Here is a 23,840-nt window from a genome sequence, read left to right as displayed (position 1 = left end):
TCAAGTCGCTCCTGACATGAAAAAAAATTATATGGTCAAAGTCTAAATGTCTTGATATATACAAATAACTACTTGCTGACATACTGTTCAAATGGGGTAGGTTATTTTGTTTTCATTCTCACTCAGAATCAGCTTCAAAGGAGTTCTCACCTAAAAACAAAGCTTGGAAGAATTACCTTTTTGGACTACAACTTCCAGTTCAAAAAGCAATTTTCCCATGCTCTTATTTTTGAAAAATGAATGCAAAAGCACCAAACCTCAAGTGGATACATCATGAAGTATTGTACAAATGGAACAATCAAATCAGTTCCACTGCTATTTATATCTCATATATATATATATATATACACTAGCTTTGCCCGGCCACGCTTTGCTGTGGCTTATAGAAATCATTTGTTGGCCACGTGAAATAGCAGTGAATAGCCATGTAGCCTCAAAGCCGGACCGTTTTCTGAAGTAGCTGGAGTAGCACCCTCAATCAAAGAGCTGCTGTGAAGCCTGGCTACATCCTTTATAGGGGAATCATTGTTTGGCCAGCTTGAATTGCACTGAATAGCAGCTTAAAAGCCTAAAGGCAACAGGGGAGGGGGGTTAAGGCAGCGGAGCCTACCTTTTTAACTGGCAGTTAGTGGGAGAAAGGCTCTTCCTCATCCTCTGTAATTTGGACTATTTTCCTAGGTTTTTTTATTGCAAGACATACCTTGGATGACCATGACTTTTGTGGCCAAATTTGGTGTGATTGGGTTCAGTGGTTTTGCTGTTTACTCCATTATAAAGTGCCACATTACATTTATATATATATACTAGCTGTGCCCGGCCACGCGTTGCTGTGGCGAAGAATGGTGGTATGGGAAATAAAGTATTGAGGAATTGGTGGTAGTTAAGGTAAAGGGTAAACGTTTTCCCCTGACGTTAAGTCCAGTCGTGTCTGATTCTGGGGGTTGGTGCTCATCTCCATTTCTAAGCCGAAGAGCCGGCGTTGTCTGTAGACTCCTCCAAGGTCATGTGGGATGACTGCATGGAGCGGCGTTACCTTCCCACCGGAGCAGTACCTATTGATGCACTCACATTTACATGTTTTTGAACTTCTGGGTTGGCAGAAGCTGGGGCTAACAGTGGGGGCTCTGTCAGTTCCCCCAATTCAAACCTGCGGCCTTTCAGTCCAAAAGTTCAGCAGCTCAGCGCTTTAACATGCTGTGCCATCAGGGGACATTATTTCCTAAAGGTTGTGAATATACAATATTTCTGATTGTTTTTTTTTGTCTGTTGGAGGCAAGTATGAATGCTGCAATTAGGAAAAATGATTAGGATGTAATGGCCTTGCAGATTTAAAGCCTAGCTGTTTCCTCCCTGAGTGATTTTTTTGTTGGGAGGTGTTAGCTGGCCCTGATTGTTTCCTGTCTGGAATTACCTTGTTTTCAGAGTGGTGTTGTTTGTGATATTTTATATGCTTCTACTGTCTGTGGCCCTGAGAAAACAGAGGATTGGCCAGACCTTGATGATGGGAATCCTTTTTTGGGAGGTGTTAGCTGGCCCTGATTGTTTTCTGTGTGGAATTCCCCTATTTTCAGAGTGTTGTTCTTTATTTAGTGTTCTGATTTTAGAGATTGTATTGTTCTGTTTTATTATACCACATTAATTTTTATATATTCTGATTTTAGTGTTTTTGAATACTTGGAGCCAGATTGTATTCATTTTCACGGTTGACCGCAACACAATAATAATAATAATAATAATAATAATAATAATAATAATAATAATAGTAAGAATAGTAATGATAGTAATAATAATGACTTTGGTAGTACATAGTGCTTCACTGCCTTCTCAGCTTCCTTTCTGGAAGAATCCTTTCTTGGGAGGTGTTAGCTGGCCCTGATTGTTTCCTTTGTGGAATTTCCAATTTCCTTGCTTTATTTACTTTCTTTATTTCTTTATTACTGTCCTGGTTTTAGAGATTATATTGTTCTGCATTATTCTATCCTAGAAATTATTTCATATCAAAGTAGAATCTCACTTATCCAACATTCGCTTATACAATGTTCTGGATTATCCAACACAGTCTGCCTTTTCATAATCAATGTTTTTGTAGTCAGTGTTTCAAATTCATTGTGATATTTTACTGGTAAATTTGTAAATACAGTACAGTAGAGTCTCACTTATCCAACATAAGTGGGCTGGCAAAATGTTGGATAACCGAATATGTTGGATAATAAGGAGGCGTTAAGGAAAAGCCTATTAAATATCAAATTAGGTTATGATTTTACAAATGAAACACCAAAACATCATGTTAGACAACAAATTTGGCAGGAAAAGTAGTTCAATACGCAGTAATGCTATGTAGTAATTACTGTATTTATGAATTTGGCACCAAAATATCACGATATATTGAAAACATTGACTACAAAAATGCGTTGGATAATCCAGAACGTTGGATAAGCAAGTGTTGGATAAGTGAGACTCTACTGTAATTACTACATAGCATTACTGCGCATGGAACTACCTTTTCTGTCAAATTTGTTGTATAATATGATGTTTTGGTGCTTAATTTGTATAATGATTACCTAATTTGATGTTTAATCAGCTTTTCCTGAATCCCTTCTTATTATCCAATATATTTACTTATCCTGCTGGCCTGTTTATGTTGGATAAGTGAGAATCTACTGTATATTGATCATCTTATATTATCTGCTCAGAACTGGATTATATGAGGCCCCTTCTTCACAGTTGTATAAAATGCACACTGAAGTGGATTATATGGCAGTGTGGAGTCAAGATAATCCAGTGCAAAGCAGATAATATAAGATTATAAATGGGTTATATAGCTGTGTGGAAGGACCTTGAGTCTACACTGCCATATAATCCAGTGCAAATTAGATAATCTGTGGAAGAAGCCTAAGTGAGGCCTAAATTTTCCTGTCCCCTAACTGAAACCTGGCTGTCCCTTGGTTGCTAGGCAACGAAGTGGGCAGAGATTAGCCCTCTAAACTGGCAGCAATTGGATACAAACAATTATTGCTCTCCCTCTAATTAGGACTTTATTTTTCTTTTCTTTTTGTTGTATCAACCTAGAGGCGTGGATGATGGGTTGTGTTGTCAAATTTCGAGGTTGGGGGGCCTGTAGTTTTGTTGTTTTGTCCACTGCCCTGATGCCATCACTCTTTTATATATATAGACTAGCTGTGCCTGGCCATGCGTTGCTGTGGCGAAGTCTGGTGGTATGGGAGATAAAGTATTGAGGAATTGGTGGTAGTTAAGGTAAAGGGTAAACGTTTTCCCCTGACATTAAGCCCAGTCATGTATGATTCTGGGGGTTGGGGCTCATCTCCATTTCTAAGCCGAAGAGCCGGCGTTGTCCGTAGACTCCTCCAAGATCATGTGGGATGACTGCATGGAGCGGCGTTACCTTCCCGCCGGAGCAGTACCTATTGATGCACTCACATTTGCATGTTTTTGAACTTTAGGGTTGGCAAAAGCTGGGGTTAACAGCGGGGGCTCTCTCCGCTCCCCCAATTCAAACCTTTCAGTCCAGAAGCCTTTCAGTCCAGAAGTTCAGCAGCTCAGCGCTTTAACACGCTGCGCCATCAGGGGATATTATTTCCTAAAGGTTGTGAATATGCAATATTTCTGATTGTTTTTTGGGGTTTTTTTGGTCTGTTGGAGGCAATTATGAATGTTGCAATTAGGCAAAATGATTAGGATGTAATGGCCTTGCAGCTTTAAAGCCTGGCTGTTTCCTCCCTGAGTGAATTTTTTGTTGGGAGGTGTTAGCTGGCCCTGATTGCTTCCTGTCTGGAATTCCCTTGTTTTCAGAGTAGTGTTGTTTGCAATATTTTATGTGCTTCTACTGTCTGTGGCCCTGAGAAAACAGAGGATTTGCCAGACTTTGGTGATGGGAATACTTTGTTGGGAGGTGTTAGCTGGCCCTGATTGTTTCCTGTGTGGAATTCCCCCTGTTTATTTATTGTCCTGGTTTTAGAGATTATATTGTTCTGCATTATTCTATCCCAGTAATTATTTCATATTAAAGTAGAATCTCACTTATCCAAGATTCGCTTATACAATGTTCTGGATTATCCAACGCAGTCTGCCTTTTCATAATCAATGTTTTTGTAGTCAGTGTTTTAAATTCATTGTGATATTTTAGTGGTAAATTTGTAAATACAGTACAATAGAGTCTCACTTATCCAACATAAACGGGCCGGCAGAACATTGGATAAGCGAATATGTTGGATAATAAGGAGGGATTAAGGATAACCCTATTAAACATCAAATTAAGTTATGATTTTACAAATTAAGCACCAAAACATCATGTTAGACAACAAATTTGGCAGAAAAAGTAGTTCAGTTCACAGTAATGCTATGTAGTAATTACTGTATTTATGAATTTAGCACCAAAATATCAATGAAAGCATTGACTACAAAAATGCGTTGGATAATCCAGATCGTTGGATAAGCGAGTGTTGGATAAGTGAGACTCTACTGTAATTGCTACATAGTATTACTGTGCATGGAACTACTTTTTCTCTCAAATTTGTTGTATAATATGATGTTTTGGTGCTTAATTTGTTTAATCGGCTTTTCCTGAATCCCTTCTTTTTATCCAACATATTCACTTATCCTGCCGGCCTGTTTATGTTGGATAAGTTAGACTCTACTGTATATTGATAATCTTATATTATCTGCTTAGAACTGGATTATATGAGGCCCCTTCTACACAGCTGTATAAAATGCACACTGAAGTGGATTATATGGCAGTGTGGACTCAAGATAATCCAGTTGAAAGCAGATAGTATAAGATTGTAAATGGGTTATATAGCTGTGTGGAAGGGCCTTGAGTCTACACTGCCATATAATCCAGTGTAAATTAGATAATCTGAGGAAGAAGCCTAAATTAGGCCTAAATCTGCCTGTCCCCTAACTGAACCCTGGCTGTCCCTTGGCTGACAGGCTGGTTGCTAGGCGACCAAGTGGGCAGAGATTAGCCCTCTAAACTGGCAGCAATTGGATAAAAAACAATTATTGCTCTCTCTCTAATTAGGACTTTATTTTTCTTTTCTTTTTGTTGTATCAACCTTGAGGCATAGATGGTGGGTTGTGTTGTCAAATTTTGAGGTTGGGGGGCCTGTACTTTTTTTGTTTTATGAGTTGCCGTGATGCCATCACTCTTTTATATATATATATATATATATATATAAATGATATTCTATTGCTGAAAAACTTTACAGATGGATGTGTACAAAGCAGTGTGTTTAGAATGCCTATATGTAAAAACAGTTTGACCATCTTGGTATCCAACTGAATGAAAAAAAGAGAAAGTACAGAACTGCAGCAGAGCTTAGAAAAATAACCTCATGGTGACAGTCCTTTTGACAATCAGCAACAGGAACAGCAAGAATAATAAAAAGAAACATACCTGTATGATTGTATACTACATCGGTAATACAAAGCATATTCCATTCATTTTTCATTTTTTCTACCATTTTTCCAATTTCATTCCAAGAACATTTTCTATTAGGAGTTGAAAAATCAGGATTGACTTCCAGCTGATCAGCCAATGAGTAACATGATCTAGATAGACCAAGTTTTTGAACTGGGGTCAAGTGAACCATGTTGTAGCCTATAAAGGAATCATGGAAAGGATTAACATGTTTTCCCCCATCAAATTATAAAAGCATCTGAGAAATCAACTCTGCATTGTAAGCACTGAAAATAATATACTCAAAACAAGCTTATGGTTTGCAGGCAAATAAAGTGGCTCTTGCTCCCATTAATGTCCATATGGTAAGCTATTTGGGAAGCTTACATGTATTATCTTGAATACTTCATAGAAATACAATCACTCAATCAATGATGTGTACAAATATGTAAATCTACCAACTAGTATCAAAAGCATTGGGCAGAAACAATTCCTGGACTTCTGTATGTAGTAGAACTAGGGCTGAGTGACTACTCTTTCATTCCCCATTGCAGATATTCTGCTACTGGAACATTTAATCTGGCCTAGTGTATCCAGAAAGCAGTACAGTAGAGTCTCACTTATCCAAGATAAATGAGCCGGCAGAACCTTGGATAAGCCAATATTTTGGATAATAAGGAAGGATTAAGGAAAAGCCTATTAAACATCAAATTAGGATATGATTTTACAAATTAAGCACCAAAACATCATGTTATACAACAAATTTGACAGAAAAGGTAGTTCAATAAGCAGTAATATTATGTTGTAATTACTGTATTTACGAATTTAGAACCAAAATATCACGATATAGTGAAAACATTGACTACAAAAATGCCTTGGATAATCCAGAACCTTAGATAAGCGAGTCTTGGATAAGTGAGACTCTACTGCATTTTAATCAGAATCAATGTGGTCCTTACCAGATTCTTTAGCGACTTTAAGACGATCTTCCCATCCATCAAAGGGTCCCAGACACTTAGCTAAAAATGTCTGGAGTGTAACACAATCCAAGGGCAATTCATGATTGTCAGCACCAACGCGCAAAATAGGATCCACAACTATGTAACCTCCCCCGCTTTTCTGATTTCTGGGGGGAAAAAGCACAAGTTCAATCACAATGAAATGAAATTGCACATTAGATTTAATAACCTATCAGCAAGACCTTTGCAGGATTGTGGCTGCCTTGGTATTTTTTAATGCATTCACTGTTTTTAAGAGTATCTTGTTGTTTTGGGCCTTCAAGTCATTTCTGATTCATGGTAACCTTATCATATGGTTTTCTTGACAAGATTTATTCAGCGGGGTTTTCGCACTTGCCTCCTTTAAAGCAGAGAAAGTGACTTGATCAAGGTCACAGAATGGTTTTCCATGGCTGAATGAAGGGATTTCAATCTGGTCTCTAGAATTGTAGCCCAGTGCACAGACCACTACACTCTGCTGGATTAAGAGTATCATGAAACAGAAATATTTTCAAGTTCAGTGTCAGAAGATACAACTTTAAAACAAAAATCACCGCAATCCTAAATCGACATATAATGAAAGAAGCCCCTCTGAACTCACTAAGACTGCTTTGTCAAATTAGAACCCATGCAAATGTGGAATATGGATGAAACAGTGGTGCCAAAAAAGTTACATGCAAGAAAACACATACTGCAAATAATTTTGGAGCCCCATGCCCACATTTCACATTAATTCAATTTTCCCAACATTACACATCTCCATTTACTGATTATTCTAATATTGCTATGTTAGTCTCCAAAGTGGTATATTTATCTTATATGAAGACAACTCTGTACCCCAGAAGTAACTCTGACTGAACTCAACCTCTTTTGCTTTAAACTGATTTTGCCTTGCTTTGGGCAAAGTTAAGAGCTGCTTGGTGTAGATAAGTCCCTAAAACCCTAACATATTTTTTCATGGCTTTTCAATTAATCACTGGCTTATGTGAGCCTCTGTGCCTGGCGGAGGGATGGTATCTATCTTATTCATCTATATAATATTAGGCAGTGTGACAGCACACAAAAAGGTGGGTATATGTAGAGACTAGAGGCTGACCTAAAACACCAATATATTCTGTTGCATAGGCAAATGACAAGATGGTATCTCTGTATTCTATGTTCAAAGGTTGAGTGGACTGACAGCTGAACTGTACTTCATTGTTTGCTATAGGGTAGACTCTTCCAGCACAAATCACAGTAGCTGGCTAGCTTCGGGCTGGGGTAGGAAACTTATGTTATGGGGCTGTAAATGCCTCTTTCTGACTCTCTTTGTAAAGAGATCTTGTGGCAGCTTGAGACTAAGAGAAAGACGGTAACATACGCTTTTATCAACTTCAGTCTATGAAAGGTTATACTACCAACCAAACTCTTTTTCTCAGTCTCAAAGATTATACAAGATCTTTTTGTATACTGACCTAGACTAACACGGTTCTGTCCTTGAATTCTAATATTCTTTATCTGAGCATGCCCATTTTTCTATGAAACTTTTATTTGGTGTTTCTGTATGTTTTTCTCTCCAAATTCTGAAAAGATGAGATAAAATCATGGAATCACAGACTTGGAAGAGACAACAAGGGCCATCCAGTCCAACCCTTGCCATGCAATAATACACAATCAAAGCATCTTCCAACATGACTCTTCTAATGCTTAGTGACTGGCAGTAAGACCTGTAAACAAAACTGTACTATTTTGCCTCCACTGACAACTAGAATGGGTCCCTAGAAAACTGAAGACAGCTCTGAGACCTAAATAGGTTCTTCACACTTGGTCTGGGGATACATAAAAGAACGGGATACAGAATACATGTCATCCAAAGGGCAACTTAGAGTGAGAATTTCTTAATCGTTTTAATTATATTTCCATTACTCATGGGTTTGCTTTTGGTTCTTTCTTAACATTAATGTGCAAAATTTTAAATTTCCACCTATGTCTAACTCTAGTTTTGTGTATTTTAATATGTTTTTATGGAAATATGTTTTAATATGTGTATTTTATGAAGTGCTTTTTAATGGTTGTTTCAGCAATGTTGTAAACCACCTCAAGCCGTGAGGAGAGGTGGGTAAGAAATATTATTATTATTATTATTATTATTATTATTATTATTATTATTCGTATGGTGTCCTTTGTTTCTTGTCCTCTCACATGCAGTCTCCCTGTCCTCTCACATGCAGTCTGATGCAACATTTCAGAAATCAATTTTTATCTATTTTTACTTAAGTCTTTTTTTAAAAATGCTAAAAACTATTTAAAATGCTTTAACAATACTATACAAATTAAGCATCAAGTTCCTTTTGTTCTAGTGTTAACATTTTTCTCTGTTTCTTTGATTTTTGTTGAATCTGTTTACTGGAAACAATAGCTGACTTTATTTACCTCTTTACCAGCTCCGAGATAGCAGAAACACAGAGAAAGCAAATTATCCATTTTATTTTGGAGTGTACTGTGTTAATTTAAAGCATTCTTTCTCAAACTGTGCTCCTCCAGGTGTTTTGGACTTCAGCTCTCAGAAATCCCAACCAGCTTATCAGCTGTTAGAAACTGTGTGAGATGATGTCCAAAACAACTAGAAGAAAACAGTTTGAGAAACTCTGATTTAAACCAACATGGGGAGGAAAAATAAATTTTTTGGTAATGTCAGGAGCTTCGAGGAAGTCTTTGAAATAAGGGAAAATATCATATAAGTCTCCAAAATAAAACTGGGTTGGGCAGAATTAAAATTGCCATTTCTTGATACTATTTTCTCCTCCGAACATGCCTTTAGATCAGTGTTTCTCAAATTCTGCTCCTCCAGGTATTCTGGACTTCAACTCCCAGAAATCCCAGCCAGTTAGGAATTGTGGGAAGTGAAGCCCAAAACATATGGAGGAACAGAGTTTGAGAAACACTGGTTTAGATAGATATAGGTCTCTCTATGGAATAAGTGTCCCATGTGTTGCCTGATGTATTCCCAATTTCCCTGCTTCCCCAACAAGGACTGCCAGTTGGATAAGGAACAAAACCCATCCCCAAGACAGCAAACAGAAGATTCTTCTGCTAGAAGCTCTTCTTCCAGAACCAATGTTTACTTACTCATGGCTAAAATAATACTGGTAAGATCCAGAGATCTGGAGATCTAGTTTACAGTGTTTGTCAGAATCGTCTTCTTTTCCTGTTGGATTGTGCCAAGACAGGCATTTGAACTTGTGTCGATCAAACACTTCTCCAGCAGTTGGATAGTTGCAATACACATTAACATGCTTGCCTTGTAAGGTAGGACCAAGTCGGAACTGTAGTTCAAAACCTGAATAGTGAAAAAACATGGATCTGTTAGAACATAAACATTTTTAAAAACAAATTAATTCTAAGACAGATTGTTGAAGAAGGCAACCCAACTATCTGGTTTACTCACATAGGTCTTGTATTATTTGCCTTTCTTTAGGTGGTCAGTTGACAAATCTATTATTTCACTTGGCTTTTTTCACATTTAAAAGCAACTGAATTTTTAAAAAGAGAATCCTTTCACATTTATTTGATTGTCAGATATGGTTTGCTGTGCTGTGGCTTTTAAACTGTACGAGTACATCAGATTGAAGGACCTCACAAGCAGAAAGGAAACTGATGTTTTCAACAATAAATAATGCACAAGTAAACAAGCAAGTTCAATATTCCTACCTATTCCACAAACCTAAATAGATCTGTATAGAATTACAGATATTTTTACAACTGACAAACTAATGCCCTTTAATCTTTACTGGGTATTGAGTATTGTTATTATGTAATGCAGAAAGGTCAGCTATTTGAATCCGAGGAACGGGGTAAGCTCCCGCTGTTAGCCCCAGCTTCTGCTAACCTAGGAGTTCAAAAACTTGCAAATGTGAGCAGATCAATTGGTACCACTCTGCTGGGAAGGTAACGGTGCTCCATGCAGGCATGCTGGCCACATGACCTTGGAGGCAACACCGGTACTTTAGCTTAGAAATGGAGATGAGCACCAACCCTCAGTATTGGACACGACTGGACTTAATGTCAGGGGGAAACCTTTATCCTTTACCTTAGTTGGCAGGTTAGAAGATTTATAACCCGTATTTTTGAGTGAATGCAAGGCAGCATAAAAATTAAAGCCATAAGATGCAGCAATACAAAGATAGAACTTAAAAAGTTGCTATTTTGTACTACAACTCTGAGAATATCTTAGACAGTTTCTGGGAGATATAGTCGTTAGTTCTGCATGAAGAACATAGATAAAACCAGATAGTACCATATAAACAGCAGCCCTAGTAGAGTTCTACCATAGTTAAAGGCCAAGGAAAAGAAGTGGGTGTTAAGGGTTCAATTGAATTCCTGTAATATAGTGACACAACCTAGGGGACATCAATAGAAATAGAGATCCACAAGCAGGGGAACACTATATACTATTAATAAAGCTTTGACTTAGCAATATCTAATCTTCATATGTGAAAAGACCTTATTAAGTAGGTGTGTTAAGGGCTTTAGAAACCTCTCTCTATGACTGTGCCTTTAAATTGCCTCTTGATTTATGAATATTGACTTACGATAACCACATGGATTTCACAGGTTTTCATGCAAAGAAATATTCTGAGGTGGTTTGTTATACCCTCAAACATAGCCTATGGCACCTATTATTCTCTGGTGTCCTCATCCAGCTTCTAACAAGGCCTAACCCTGCTTAGCTTCCAGCCCGATGAGAATTAAACTGGGATTTAAATTAACTGTGACTCAATCCAATTTACATACCCTACTAGAGTATGCTACTGAAATCAATGAAACTCACAATTCAAAAATTAATTCAATAGCTCTGCTCCAGTGCAGAGAAGCAACTGTATTTAGGCCAACAGTGGGACTCACAAAGCCCTCCAGATGTTGTTGGACCACCTAAGAGTGGTTCTCAACCTGTGGGTCCCCAGATGTTTTGGCCTCCAACTCCAGCTGGTAAACTGGCTGGGATTTCTGGAAGTTGTAGGCCAAAACACCTGGGGACCCACAGGTTGAGAACCACTGGCCTAGGAGCCCCAGCAATATAGCCAATGGTGAGTAATGTTGGGAGTTGTAGTCCATTAACATCTTGTGGGACACATAATTGCCATTCTTGATTTAGGGCTTAGTAAATCAACACACATACATTTCCTTGCTTCAGTGTTTCTAGTCTAGTTGGGACTAGCAATTGGGTGTCAACCAATAAATCTACTCTAAAGATGCACCTACATCTAGAATTGAATTCTTGTCAAAACGGGCCTGTTTAGACAAGCTTTAATTCTACTGAGCTACTAATGTGAACAGAACTGTGTTAGTCTTTCACTCAGCATAATGACTAAGGACTAGATTTGCAAAACTCCTGCTTCAACACCTAAAACAGCGTACGTATTCATAGTTCCATTTAAAGAACCACAACTACCTCTTGATTAAAAAAAGGTTGAACTCACAGATTTCTACATAAAGAAAGCTGTCATGAACTCTTGTGACAGTAGCTATCCTGAAAGCCACATTTTTAAAAAGTTCTACTTGCAATTAAAAACAGTAAGGCAGGCATGATACAGGAAGTGATTTCTATAACTGTTTTAGAATAAAGGGTGTGTATTTCTCAACAACTGAAACTGAGCCAACACATATGAAATAATGAAACTGCATTAAGCAGATCTGAATAACCTGCACTTGTTATTTGATCTGTATTAATTATCTCCACTTAACTGTCACAAATAGACTGGGAGATAGCACATTTTCTGTTAGTATTAATGTGTATTCTTTATAAAACTGCAATCAAGGGTTTAATCTTAGAGCCTCCATGCTTTACTACTGCCTTGGCAAATCCGTTTATTGAATCAGTGAAACAAAGTCCAGGCATGAAAAATGTTTGCTTCTATTATCACATTCTGTAAGGTCTATGTAGGTTCAGGAATGCAGTGCTTACATTAGCTCAAGACTTTCTATCTGTTTGTTCTTTCTGCCAGAAGGTGGAGATGGAAGTAGAAGTGCATGGATGGCCCTTGCAGTATTAAAACATTTCCATATTGTTTCTCCCTTGGTTGTACTTGTAGTGCTATTGTGCAGAAGTACCATTTCACAGCTGCATGATATCATAAACTCTTAAGGAAAAAATTGAAAAGAAAGGAGTAGCCGATATGGAGATTTTTAATCCAATTTGCCTCAAAATTAAAAGGAAACCACTTTATTGTAGGAATAAAATGTAGTAGCTGGCACTGGGAATTGCCAGAAGACAGTTTGATACAAGGAAACCTCCTTTAGACATTAAAAAAGATAAAAGAGAAAAGCCAAGCAAATCCTAAGAATTATAGCAACAAGCACTAGAACCCTCCAGCCTGTATATGCCATTAGGAGGAACCCTAAGGAATCAGTTTCAGTTTCTTTATTGTTCAGTGATTTTTGGTTGACACTTCCAATCAATAACTTGCCAAATTATAAGACCACATTATCTAATAAATAGATTCATCCAAACAACACAAATTTGTTCAAAAGCAACACATATTAAAGTTTCACAACTCTCTTGGGTTCAACAAGCAAGATGCATATAATGTGTTGTTGAAGGCGTTCATGGCTGGAATCACTGGGTTGCTGCTCCTCACAAATGCTTTAGCTGCAAGAGGGTACTTTTGTGTATGTGGCTCCTGCATCTCAGGTAAAAATTGAAGCAGTCAAATGATATCTTCCCCATAAAAGTGGTATCTATCTATACCATGGCATGTTCTTATTTTTTGTTCTAAACCCCTCCACTTAGCTTTGATGAACAAAAATGTAGTTTAGGAAGGAGAAGGATAACATTTAAATTATGTTGGGAGAGTGGGCTTATTAACCATCCCCATAAACATATAGCAGAGTAATTTATTAGCAGCAGCGTGACCCAGCAACAGTAGCCAAAAATGATAAAAATAACTAAAACACACAAGCCAATGTTATCTCTTCCATAGGAGGCTTTTCTTTGTAGCAAAATAATATGGTTGCACTATTTACAAAAACAAGGTTCCCATAACACAAAGTTCTTTATACTGTACTTCCTTCTTTGCTTCAACCATGGGCTTTTTTCTCACGAAGATAAACAGCTTCGCTCTCACACCGAACTTACACAGGAGCTTCACACAGTAGCTTTACATACAGTAGAATCTCGCTTATCCAACGTAAACGGGCCGGCAGAACATTGGATAAGCGAATATGTTGGATAATAAGGAGAGAGTAAGGAAAAGCCTATTAAACATTAAATTAGGTTATGATTTTACAAATTAAGCACCAAAACATCATGTTGTTCAACAAATTTGACAGAAGTAGTTCAGTACACAGTAATGCTATGTAGCAATTACTGTATTTACGAATTTAGCACCAAAATATCATGATGTATTGAAAACATTGACTACAAAAATGCGTTGGATAATCCAGAATGTTGGATAAACGAGTGTTGGATAAGTGAGACTCTACTGTATATATAAACCCCACTTTACTAGTTTCCAACAGACTTCACAACTCTGGGGATGCCTGCCAAAAATGTGGGTTAAATGTCAGGAGAGAATGCTACTGGAGGCCTTCAACCTGGGGCTTCTCTCATAGAAACTTTTCTCACAGGGGCCTTCTCACACTGAGGTCTACTCATACGGAGGCCTACGGCTGACTTGCAATGGTGTTAAAAATTGTTTTAATGTGAAGATAACTGATTTTAGTGTTTATGTATATTTATGGTTTATTTTATATTCCGACACTGAATGTTTGCCATATATATGTTGTGCTCTGCCTTGAGTCCCCTTTGGGGTGAGAAGGGCTGAGTATAGATGTTTTAAATAAATAATAAATACTCACACTGAGGCCTACTAAATTACAGGCACAGCTGCTTATATTGAACTACAGCTTTTGCTGAGTCATTGCATCCATTTGACCCAACCTCAACCTTTCAGTTGAACACACTTTAATTCAAATGCAACTGATTTTAATGGAACTTACTTCAAACTTTCAACAGAGAGGCCAGCAGCCTAAATCAGAAATGTTCTCTTATTGCGTATGGGACTCAGTGAAATCAACTCATGACTACTGTTTGAAAGATGCAACCAAACAATTCTGTTTTTAAGAGTGCTCCCTTTCAACATACTATGTTTAGTGTCAGAATGTTCTTCCCATTATAAAAAACTGTCAGTTACTTAGAAGCATGTCCCATTAGCTTCTTAGGATTATAGCTGAAGTATCTGTAATAGTTGCATTATGATGGCAAGAATAGATTTATTAATGAAGCTTAAGTACGTTGCTATGAGTTTTCCAGGCTGTATGGCCATGTTTTTGAACCATTCTCTCTTGAGAATGGCCATACAGTCCAGAAAACTCACAGCAACCCAGTGATTCCAGCCATGAAAGCCTTCAACAATACATTGAAGCTTAAGTACTCAGGGAAAAGACCAAATGAAAATAAAACACATTAATAGCAAACTTTAAAGAGCAGAGTGTGTACCAGTAAATGAAAAATAGCAATCCCTGCACTCATTAAGTTCAGTGACATGAAGTATCCCCAATCAATTGCAGGATTAAAACCACATGCTTTATAACCAGGATGGAGAACATGTGGCCTAACTTTCCAGATGTTGCTAGTCTGCAAAACTTATCTTTTTAGCCAGAACTGTCAATTGTGGAGGATGATGTGAGCTGTATTTGGACAACCATCCCAGCCTCAAACAAAGTTCCTGTTCAATTCATCAAGATGTATCTCCTAGTCAATACACTTAGGCTTGACTTAACTAAGTACTTAGTTGCATAATTTTGTATAGAAGAAAAGTGAAGGTGGAGGTGAGCACATTTTGTGTTGTCCATCACTATAATGTTGTAGTTTTCAACCTGTGGGTTCCCAGATGTTTTTTGGCCTTCAACTCCCAGAAATCCTAACAGCTGGTAAACTGACTGGGATGTCTGGGAGTTGTAGGCCAAAACACCTGGGGACCCACAGGTTGAAAACCACTGCTATACTGGTTTACTCTTGTACTCTCTCAGAGACTCAGTATCTCTCAGATAATGGCAGGAGCACCGCAGCTAACACTTGTTAGTACTGCACAGAAGTAGGCATGGAAAATCTTCTTTTAAAGATGTTTTACCGTGAAAACCTATGATGAGATAACCCAAAATGAAGGAAGAGAAAGTGTTAAAAATGAAACTTTCAAGTCAGATAACACTCAAAAGACTTTTTGGGATACAGCGGAGAACAACTAAAAATAGTGCTGCGGCCAACAATGCAACTGGACCCACACAGAAAGGTTATTCAGCTATTGATGTACTCAGAGGTGAAAGTCCAGAGCTGCACAACACATATTATAGGAACACAGAATATGTGAAGCATGAAATGTAAAGCTAGACACAGTAAGATAAGAAATTTGAATGTATAAACATTGCAATACTTTGAGTGAGTTAGTGGGCAGGAATGGAGCAAGTGGACTAAACAGATCAAATAATTACACCATGTTTTAGTGTGCATCTACACAGTAGAATTAATGCAGTGTGACACCACTTTAACTAGGAGCCCTAGTTAAACCCTTGTGCTGGGAGAACTGCTGACCAGGGTGAGTTCCCGTCTGTCAGCTCCAGCTTCCCATGCAAGGACATGAGAGAAGCCTCCCAGAGGATGGTAAAACATCCAGGCATCCCCTGGCATCGTCCTTGCAGACGGTCAATTCTCTCGCACCAGAAGCAACTTGCAGTTTCTCAAGTCGCTCCTGACACACAAAAATATCCACTTTAACTGTCATGCCTCAATAGTATAGAATCTTAGGAGATGTAGTTTTGCATGGTCTTTAGCCTTCATTGCTAAGGAGTGCTGGTGCCTCACCCAACTACAATTCCCATGATTCCCTAGCATTGAACCATGGTAGTTAAACTGGTGTTAAACTGCATTAATTCTATAGTATTAGTGTGCGCTTTTTCAGGCAATGGAAAACCTAAGAAGAAATAGGGCGGTATTAATAGTGAAGAAATTGTACAAAAGCAGTCAGAGAATATAACACAAAGTCTGATCAAATCATATCAATAAGACTTAAAATCCATCAATATTACGATAATCCAAATTTATGCTCCAACTACCAAGGTTGAAGAAGTAATTGAAAGAGTCTGTGCTAGAGTCCAGAAGGAAAGTGATTACATACATGTTGTTAATCATAGGCAATTGGAATTTCAAAATTAGTAAACAGATCAGGCCTAGGATCAGGAAATGAAACAGAAAGCATGATTGATTTAATTTTGCAAGACAAATGGTTGGTATATTACTTACATATTATTAAAACAACCAAACAGATAACTGCATACATGAACATTACCTGAAGATTAATATAGTTCTAAATAAAAATTGTCAACAAATATGGAAAACAAATCAAGGCCCCAGAGATTAGAGGCACTTCATATGCATCCTAATCCCCTGTAAAAGGCACATCAGGGGTTGCAGTTACCAAAGGACCATTGTGCTCAAGTTTTAAAACATCACTGGAAGTGTGTGTATGTATATGCATGTGTGCATATATGCATGTGTATGTGTATACAGGAAGTCCTCAACTTACGAACAAGATAGGTTCTGTAGGTTTGTTCTTAAGTTGAATTTGTATTTAAGTCAGGTACATTTTTAAGTGTAACTCCAGATATATTATCTATCCATCTGTCAACCTACAAAGCCCTATACGGCTCGGGTCCTGCCTATTTGTGTGACTGCATCTCTCCCTATGAACCTGTCCGGTCTTTAAGATCAGCTGGGGAGGCCCTCCTCTCAATCCCACCTCCCTCACAAGCGAGGTTGGTGGGGACAAGGGAGAGGGCCTTCTCAATAATGGCCTCCTTACTCTGGAATGCTCTCCCCAAAGAAATAAGACAAGCACCCACCTTATTAATCTCCAGGAAGGAATTAAAAACTTGGCTATTTAAGCAAGCCTTTGAGAATGGCTAGACTGTATTGGTAACTATCAGACAGGATTTGAACGACAACGAGTTCATTCATTACAACTGCTGGATTTTGATATTAGGAATGGCTGGTTTAAATGGTGATATATATTTAGATTGCTTTTTAGAGAGCAAATAGCTTTTAAATTGTTATTTATTAATACTTATGCTATTTTAACTGTACAAAATGATAACTGTTTATTATTACAGTTTACTACTTAACTGTTTATATTATTTTTTGTACTGTTGTTTGTTGTAAACTGCCCCGAGTCCCTTCGGGCAAAGGGGGTGGGGTATAAATAAAAATTTATTCACAATTATTATTATCTCTCTGGAGTTTGTTTTGCTCCCTCTGTTCCTGTTCTGAGGGTTCCACCTGTGATAATTGGATTTTGAAAACTTTGGCTTGTTGTGGAAACAAGGATTGGTGACAAAGTTTGAGTGGAGCTCCCCTTCCCCCATGATAACTCTTTCAGGAGGGAATTTCCCATTCTAGGGGTAGATTTCTCTCACTTCTTGTTGTCTTACCCCTGTTCATAGCTGTGAGCCCTCGATAAGTCATATTTTTGTAACTCAGGGACTGCCTGTATGTGTGTGTGTGTGCCACTTTGAAATGCTACCTTTTGTGCCAGTTGCTTTTTTGTGCCAGTTGACAGCTCTGCCTATTCTCCCTTATGACTAAAAAAGTAAATGGCACACCACATTATCTGCTTTTGTCTATATCCCAAACTTTTTCAGACTTTAAAACTTCTTACATCCATTTGCTCAAGCCTCTTTGGGCCCTTCCGCACAGCCATATAACCCAGAATATCAAGGCAGATATTCATGAAGAGTCAGAAGCAACTGAACGAATAAACAACAATCAAGGCGGAAATCCCACAATATCTGCTTTGGAGTGGGTTATCTGATTCCACACTGCCATATATTCCAGTTCAAAGCAAACAATGTGGGATTTTATTCAGCTGTGTGGACGAGGCCTTCTACACTGCTATATAATCTAGATTATCAAAGCAGATAATTCATCTGCTTTGAACTGGATTACATGAGTCTACACTGCCATATAATCCTGTGGATAATCTGGATTTTATATGGCAGTGTAAAAGGGGCCTCAGAGGTCAGCGTTTGTCCCTTTCCGAAATGTAGGTCACAAGCTTCTGCCGATCTTGGCACAGAAGAGTTTGGGAACCGAGGGAGAGGGTGCCCGTTTTCTTTTCCTCTTGCATAAGAACCGTCATCCTGGGCTCATAGTTGCCTTGCTCAAAAGAAGAAGAGAAAGTAATTGCATTGAAGAAAGGATCCCTGCTCGTACTGACCTTGCTCCAGCCGGAAGAGGGTCTTGTCCAGCTTTTCCATGTCGTTGAGGAGCAGGACTCGGGTCTGCTTACCCTGAGGCATCTTGGCTGCCGGGAATGATCTGCTGGAGAGGAACTTCCAAAACACAGCAGCAGCGGATCCTTTAAAAAAGGCAGAAGGGAACACACACTTAAAGAGAAGTTTTGTTCAAGGACAGAGGCCAAGGGGATGGGTTTTCGCCTTTGCAGGTCACCTTGGAAGTCCTTCTGAGAAGGGCCCCTGGCAGAGAAACTCACATTTTGATTTCCTCTCCTGCAGAAAACAAATTGGGAGGGAAGGGAGGCAGGGATCTAGAGATAAAAAGTGTGGCCCACTCCAGCCAGGAGGGGATTCAAGAGGGAGGCTGCAAAGCCCCTGAGACTGAGACCTTGCAAGGAGGGAAGGGGACGGTCTCCTGGGCCGGAGGCGGCTGGCACCTGTCACTCTCTCCTCCGGGACAAAGCGACCTGTCCACACACACACACACACACATAGCACGGCTCGCCCCCATGATGCCCCCCCCCCCTCGGCTGTTGTGCTCTATAAATACCAGTGGCGCCCAGGCCGCCCTTCACTCACCCGGCCAGCCAAGGCGTCTGTGCTGGGCGCAGGAGGAGAAGCAGACAGACAGGCAGACAGGCCGGAGAGGAGGAGGAGGCGGCAGAAGAGCTCACAGCCGGAGGGAGGAAGCGCGTCAGGGGAGGAGCCGGGCAGGCCAAGCCCCGCCTGCCGCTCCGAAAGGGAGAAGAGGGAAAGTGTCCGCAGCGGCGCAGGCCTCGACCCCGCCTCGTTCGCCCAGGCAGACAGGCAGGCAGGCAGGCAGGGAGGAAGAAGGCCAGAGAAAGGACAGGGAGGGAGGAGGGCGCTGTGGCTGAAGGCATCCAGGAAAGAAGAAAGGCAGGCAGGCAGGCAGGCAGGCAGGCAGGCAGTGCAAGCAAGCAGGAAGGCGGGCAGTGCAGGCAGGCAGGCAGTCAATTCAAGCAAGCGGACAGTGCAGGCAGGGGTTAGTGTAAGCAGGCAGTAAAGGCCAGTGCTAGTAGTCTGGTAGTGCCAGCAGGCAGGCAGCCAGTGTGTTCTCACAGTCAGGGCAAACAGGCAGGGCAGTGCAGGCAGTCAGTCAGTCAGTGGAAGGCACGCAGGTTGATCACCCATGTATTGTTATTATGGAGAGGCAAATCTGTCTATCAAACAGTCTAAAGTTACAAGTTTGAGGATTTACAATAGGATTTGCAAGCCCGCCGTCAGTGCAGGCAGTCAGGGCAGTCCTGGCAGTCAGTCAGTGTGCAGGCAGTGTAGGCAGTCAGTCAGTCAAGGTATCTCAGTAATCATTACAATAGCCGGAGAAAGCATGTCATTATAAATAAGATTTTATCGAATGTATGCATTGGTACATGGTTTTCAAGCTGGTTTCCAAGAGCCACGGGGAAGTCTTGCTAGTGGCAAGCACAGGTGGAGAGAAGACATGCCAAAATGCAACCTGCTGGTAGCAATATAGCCTGTAGTGTTATACCACAGCAGAATATAGCTGCTTTCAACATGCACTCCTCTCACAGAATGGATAAGGGTGCACAGTGCTGTGTATGTATATGTGTGTATTGTGTATATTCCACATTGTGGCCAATATCTATCTATCTATCTATCTACTTATCTATCTATCTGTCTGTCTTATCTATCTCAGAATGTTGGGGGGCTGGACTATAATTTGAAAAAAAAAATACAAACAGATTCCTATGCACACTGCACATGTCTTATTTGTAGTGCAAAAAGAAAAGAAAAAAGAAAGAACAATACAATATTAAAAAATAAGAACAATTTTAACCAACATAAACCTACCAGGATTTCAATGGAAAGTGTGGGCCTGCTTCTTGCTGATGAGATAGACATGTTAATTAGGATGATTGTTGTTGTTGTGTGCCTTCAAGTCATTTCAGACTTAGGGTGAGCCTAAGTCTAAAACTGAGGATGGGGGCCAGATAAATGACCTTGGAGGGCCACATCCGGCCCATGGGCCTTAGTTTGGGGACCCCTGATCTAGGCCATGGTGTGTTGAACTAGGATTCTGGAAACAATGGCTTATATCTCCTCTGAGTGGGGAAGCTTGGGCAAGTCACACTCTCTCAGCACTAGAGGAAGGCAAGCCTTCTCTCAATCTTTCCAAGAAAACCACATGATAGGGATGGCTCAGGATTAATTGAAGGCATATAACAACTACACCTGCCCTCTACCCCTATTTGTTCATGATTGTACATAATATTTACCCTGCCCTATATTGTGAATCAATGTGGATACTGCTTGTATTCACATAAATAGTAGAGGTGATTGTACCACTAATAACACTGCAATAATTTACAGACTATCAGCCTGGGCCTGACTGTATTATGATGTGCTAACTCTTGCCCTGCTAGTGAGTAACTCCAGAGATAATGTTACCACTCCAAGTTTATCTACTTTGGATGCGAATATACTGAGCACTTAAACAGAGCATCAGTATTTTCAAGCAGACACTTCTGTAAAACAGCAGATTTGTTACCCCTGCTTCAAATTTCCACAGAAGTACAGCTTGCACATCAGGCTGCTTCAAGCTATACAGAGCTGTCATGCTAATTCTTTCTATTTATTTGGATATCCATAATGGTGCTCTTCATACACAACCTGCTGCATATCCCACCAGTGCACAGGAATGGTCAGAGAACTGCACAGAAATGTTAAATAACAAAATATCTACTCACTTCTCAGTCTTCAATAGTGAGTTGCTGGTGCCTATGTAGGCCAAAATAGCCGTGTAGATATGGTGGTCAGAGGAGGCTCAAAGAAACTTCAGTATGTGCAAATACACACACACACACACACACACATATAAAGACTCAAAATAGTTCAGTAAGGATAGAGGATGGGCACTAGTCATTGGAGGCTGATTTGGGATGTGTATATGTGAAATGATACGGGAATGAAGAGAGGGAACACTGAATTGGTGCATTCCACACTGCAGTGTGTCAAATCCTGGACCCTAACCAGTGGATGATAGAAAATAAAATTATAGGGATATCTCCATTCTAAACACTCAATAACTTACATAATTAAATACTGCACTGGCTCACTGAAATCTGGCTTCTAACTCTGCCTAGGACAATTAATCCTAAAGCATTTCTTCCAACACACGTGTAATGTCTAAGAAGTTGCATTACTTGTACAAGATACGTTGTGTAATACATGTCAGTTCCTTGCTGTGGATTACATAACATGAAACATATTTTTTATGGCTGTGGTGACTAGCTGAATATTGTTGCTTCACTGCAAGTTTTGCACCCCAAACGATTAGACACCACAAGACTACAGCCAATTTTAACACATGCAGATCAATTGCCTGCAAGTATCTCACCCATGGAATATTTTTAACTATGCTCTACAGAAAAGGTTAGTCCTCGACTACTCAAAGGTCAGTCTATTTTGAGTGGCTGCGGCTGCAAGTAAGTAAGTAAATAAATAAATAAATAAATAAAACCCCTTCTCAGATTACAGTTGCTGTGGTGATGTATCATATTGTGAAATGAAAAAAAACCCCAGAATAATAAACTGGAGAAAACATCCAATTTTTTTGCAGACAGAATTGCTTCTTTTAGTCTCTCCTTACAGACTCTCAGATTCAGTTCTACTGGAAGCAGGCATTCGGTGTGTGTGTGTGTGTGTGTGGGGGGGGGGGTGTCTTCAGGAGTATCAAATATAAAGCATGTATTTTCAGAAGAAAGCAAGCCTTACTTTTAATAGAAAGATATTAAGAGTTCTTTCTAAGACTGTTCTAGTGAAAATATGATTAAACTGAAAAATACAACTTCTGTATCCATAAGACTGGTGCTTCTGGTTTCATTTTTACATTCCTGACAAAATTTGTCTATGCATTTTCTAGTCCTCTAATATGTCAGTGGCATTCATGGACCAAAAGTATTCATGTCAATAGGGTTCACTATATTCTGTGGTTTCGAGTATCCACATTAAGTCCAGGAACATAGCCTTCATGGATATGGGGATCATACTGTATTCTGAGGATCAGGATAACAGATTCTAGCTTTTACAATATATTTCAACGAATAGGCATTTATTAACAGGACTCATGATTATTGAAGGAGAAAAATGGTTACACTTAGTAGGACCATCCATACACTGTGTGTAAATCAGAGCTTAGAAAAGATCAGCTGGCATGGCCAGTAGCCATGGTGGCTGGAGGTATCTGGACATTTGACATCCCATTTTCAAGTTTTGGTGTAATATGCACAAATTGGCATGTCTTTTGAATCTTTTCAGTCAGGAAATAAAATTAATAGCTTGCAAGGGAATTCTGTCAGGACGATGTAGACTATATAGAGGAAAACATAACGCATTCCATTTCCACACACAGGATAGAAAAGGTTGGAAAGAGCTCGATGACCCACCAATTGTGCCACTTTGCACTTTGTTTTTGCAGATAGCCAGGTTTTTCATAAATTCTACTGCATTTTAGGAACCGTTATAATTCTGAAAACATTTATTGGGATTTTACGTATATTGTTGTTTTTTCATAATTATGTTATATATTCATACTTGTGTACTATTGTACTTGTGTATTGTTGTTTATATGCAGCACTTATATTGTTTCTGTGAGCCACCCCAACATCCCATTTTCAAGTTTTGGTGGTGGAGTACAAATAAAGAATTATTATTATTGACACAACAACATAGTATGACACAGCAAACAAGAAAGATATGCTAGATTTCGTATCACAAATTCACAAGTCGAACACTTCCCGAGTGTTTAGGACTGTGTGATGTATTTTCAGATGATGCGTGCAGATCACAGTAGGGTGGCCTTTTGCAGTAGGCAGATTGTAATTTTGTCAATGTCTATTGTTTCCAAATGCCGGCTGAGATATTTTGGCACAGCACCCAATGTGCTGATCACCACCGGGACCACCTGCACTGGTTTCTGCCAGAGTCTTTGAAGTTCAGTCTTGAGGTCCTGATAGCGGCTGAGTTTTTCCTGTTGTTTTTCATCAATTCGACTGTCACCTGGTATGGCGACATCAATAATCCAAACCTTTTTCTTTTCCACAACTGTGATGTCTGGTGTGTTGTGTTCCATAAGTTTGTCAGTCTGGATTCGAAAGTCCCACAGTATCTTTGTGTGTTCA

At 39.4% G+C, this 23,840-nt stretch overlaps 1 protein-coding gene across 3 annotated transcripts in view; it reads right to left on the bottom strand.

Annotated features, from left to right (window-relative positions):
• Positions 1 to 19,410, bottom strand: part of agl (amylo-alpha-1, 6-glucosidase, 4-alpha-glucanotransferase) — a 71,320-nt gene extending 51,910 nt beyond the window's left edge. For 2 of the 3 annotated variants that reach the window (XM_016993165.2, XM_008109236.3), the window contains exons 1-5: positions 19,258 to 19,410; positions 18,660 to 18,800; positions 9,523 to 9,733; positions 6,376 to 6,542; positions 5,414 to 5,617 (exon numbers count right to left, since the gene is read on the bottom strand). In XM_016993165.2, the coding sequence (XP_016848654.2) occupies positions 5,414 to 5,617; positions 6,376 to 6,542; positions 9,523 to 9,733; positions 18,660 to 18,741 (664 nt within the window). In that variant the 5' untranslated portion in view covers positions 18,742 to 18,800; positions 19,258 to 19,410. Of the gene's footprint in view, positions 1 to 5,413; positions 5,618 to 6,375; positions 6,543 to 9,522; positions 9,734 to 18,659; positions 18,801 to 18,935; positions 19,081 to 19,257 lie in introns of those variants that run through there. The other variant, XM_016993164.2, reaches the window with a different exon arrangement.
• Between the last annotated feature and the right edge of the window lie 4,430 nt (positions 19,411 to 23,840).

Source organism: Anolis carolinensis, chromosome 4 (assembly GCF_035594765.1).
Source record: "Anolis carolinensis isolate JA03-04 chromosome 4, rAnoCar3.1.pri, whole genome shotgun sequence".
Classification (NCBI taxonomy): domain Eukaryota; kingdom Metazoa; phylum Chordata; class Lepidosauria; order Squamata; family Dactyloidae; genus Anolis; species Anolis carolinensis.
Note: the sequence above shows the minus strand (reverse complement) of the source record. Positions and strands in the feature narration are given on the sequence as shown.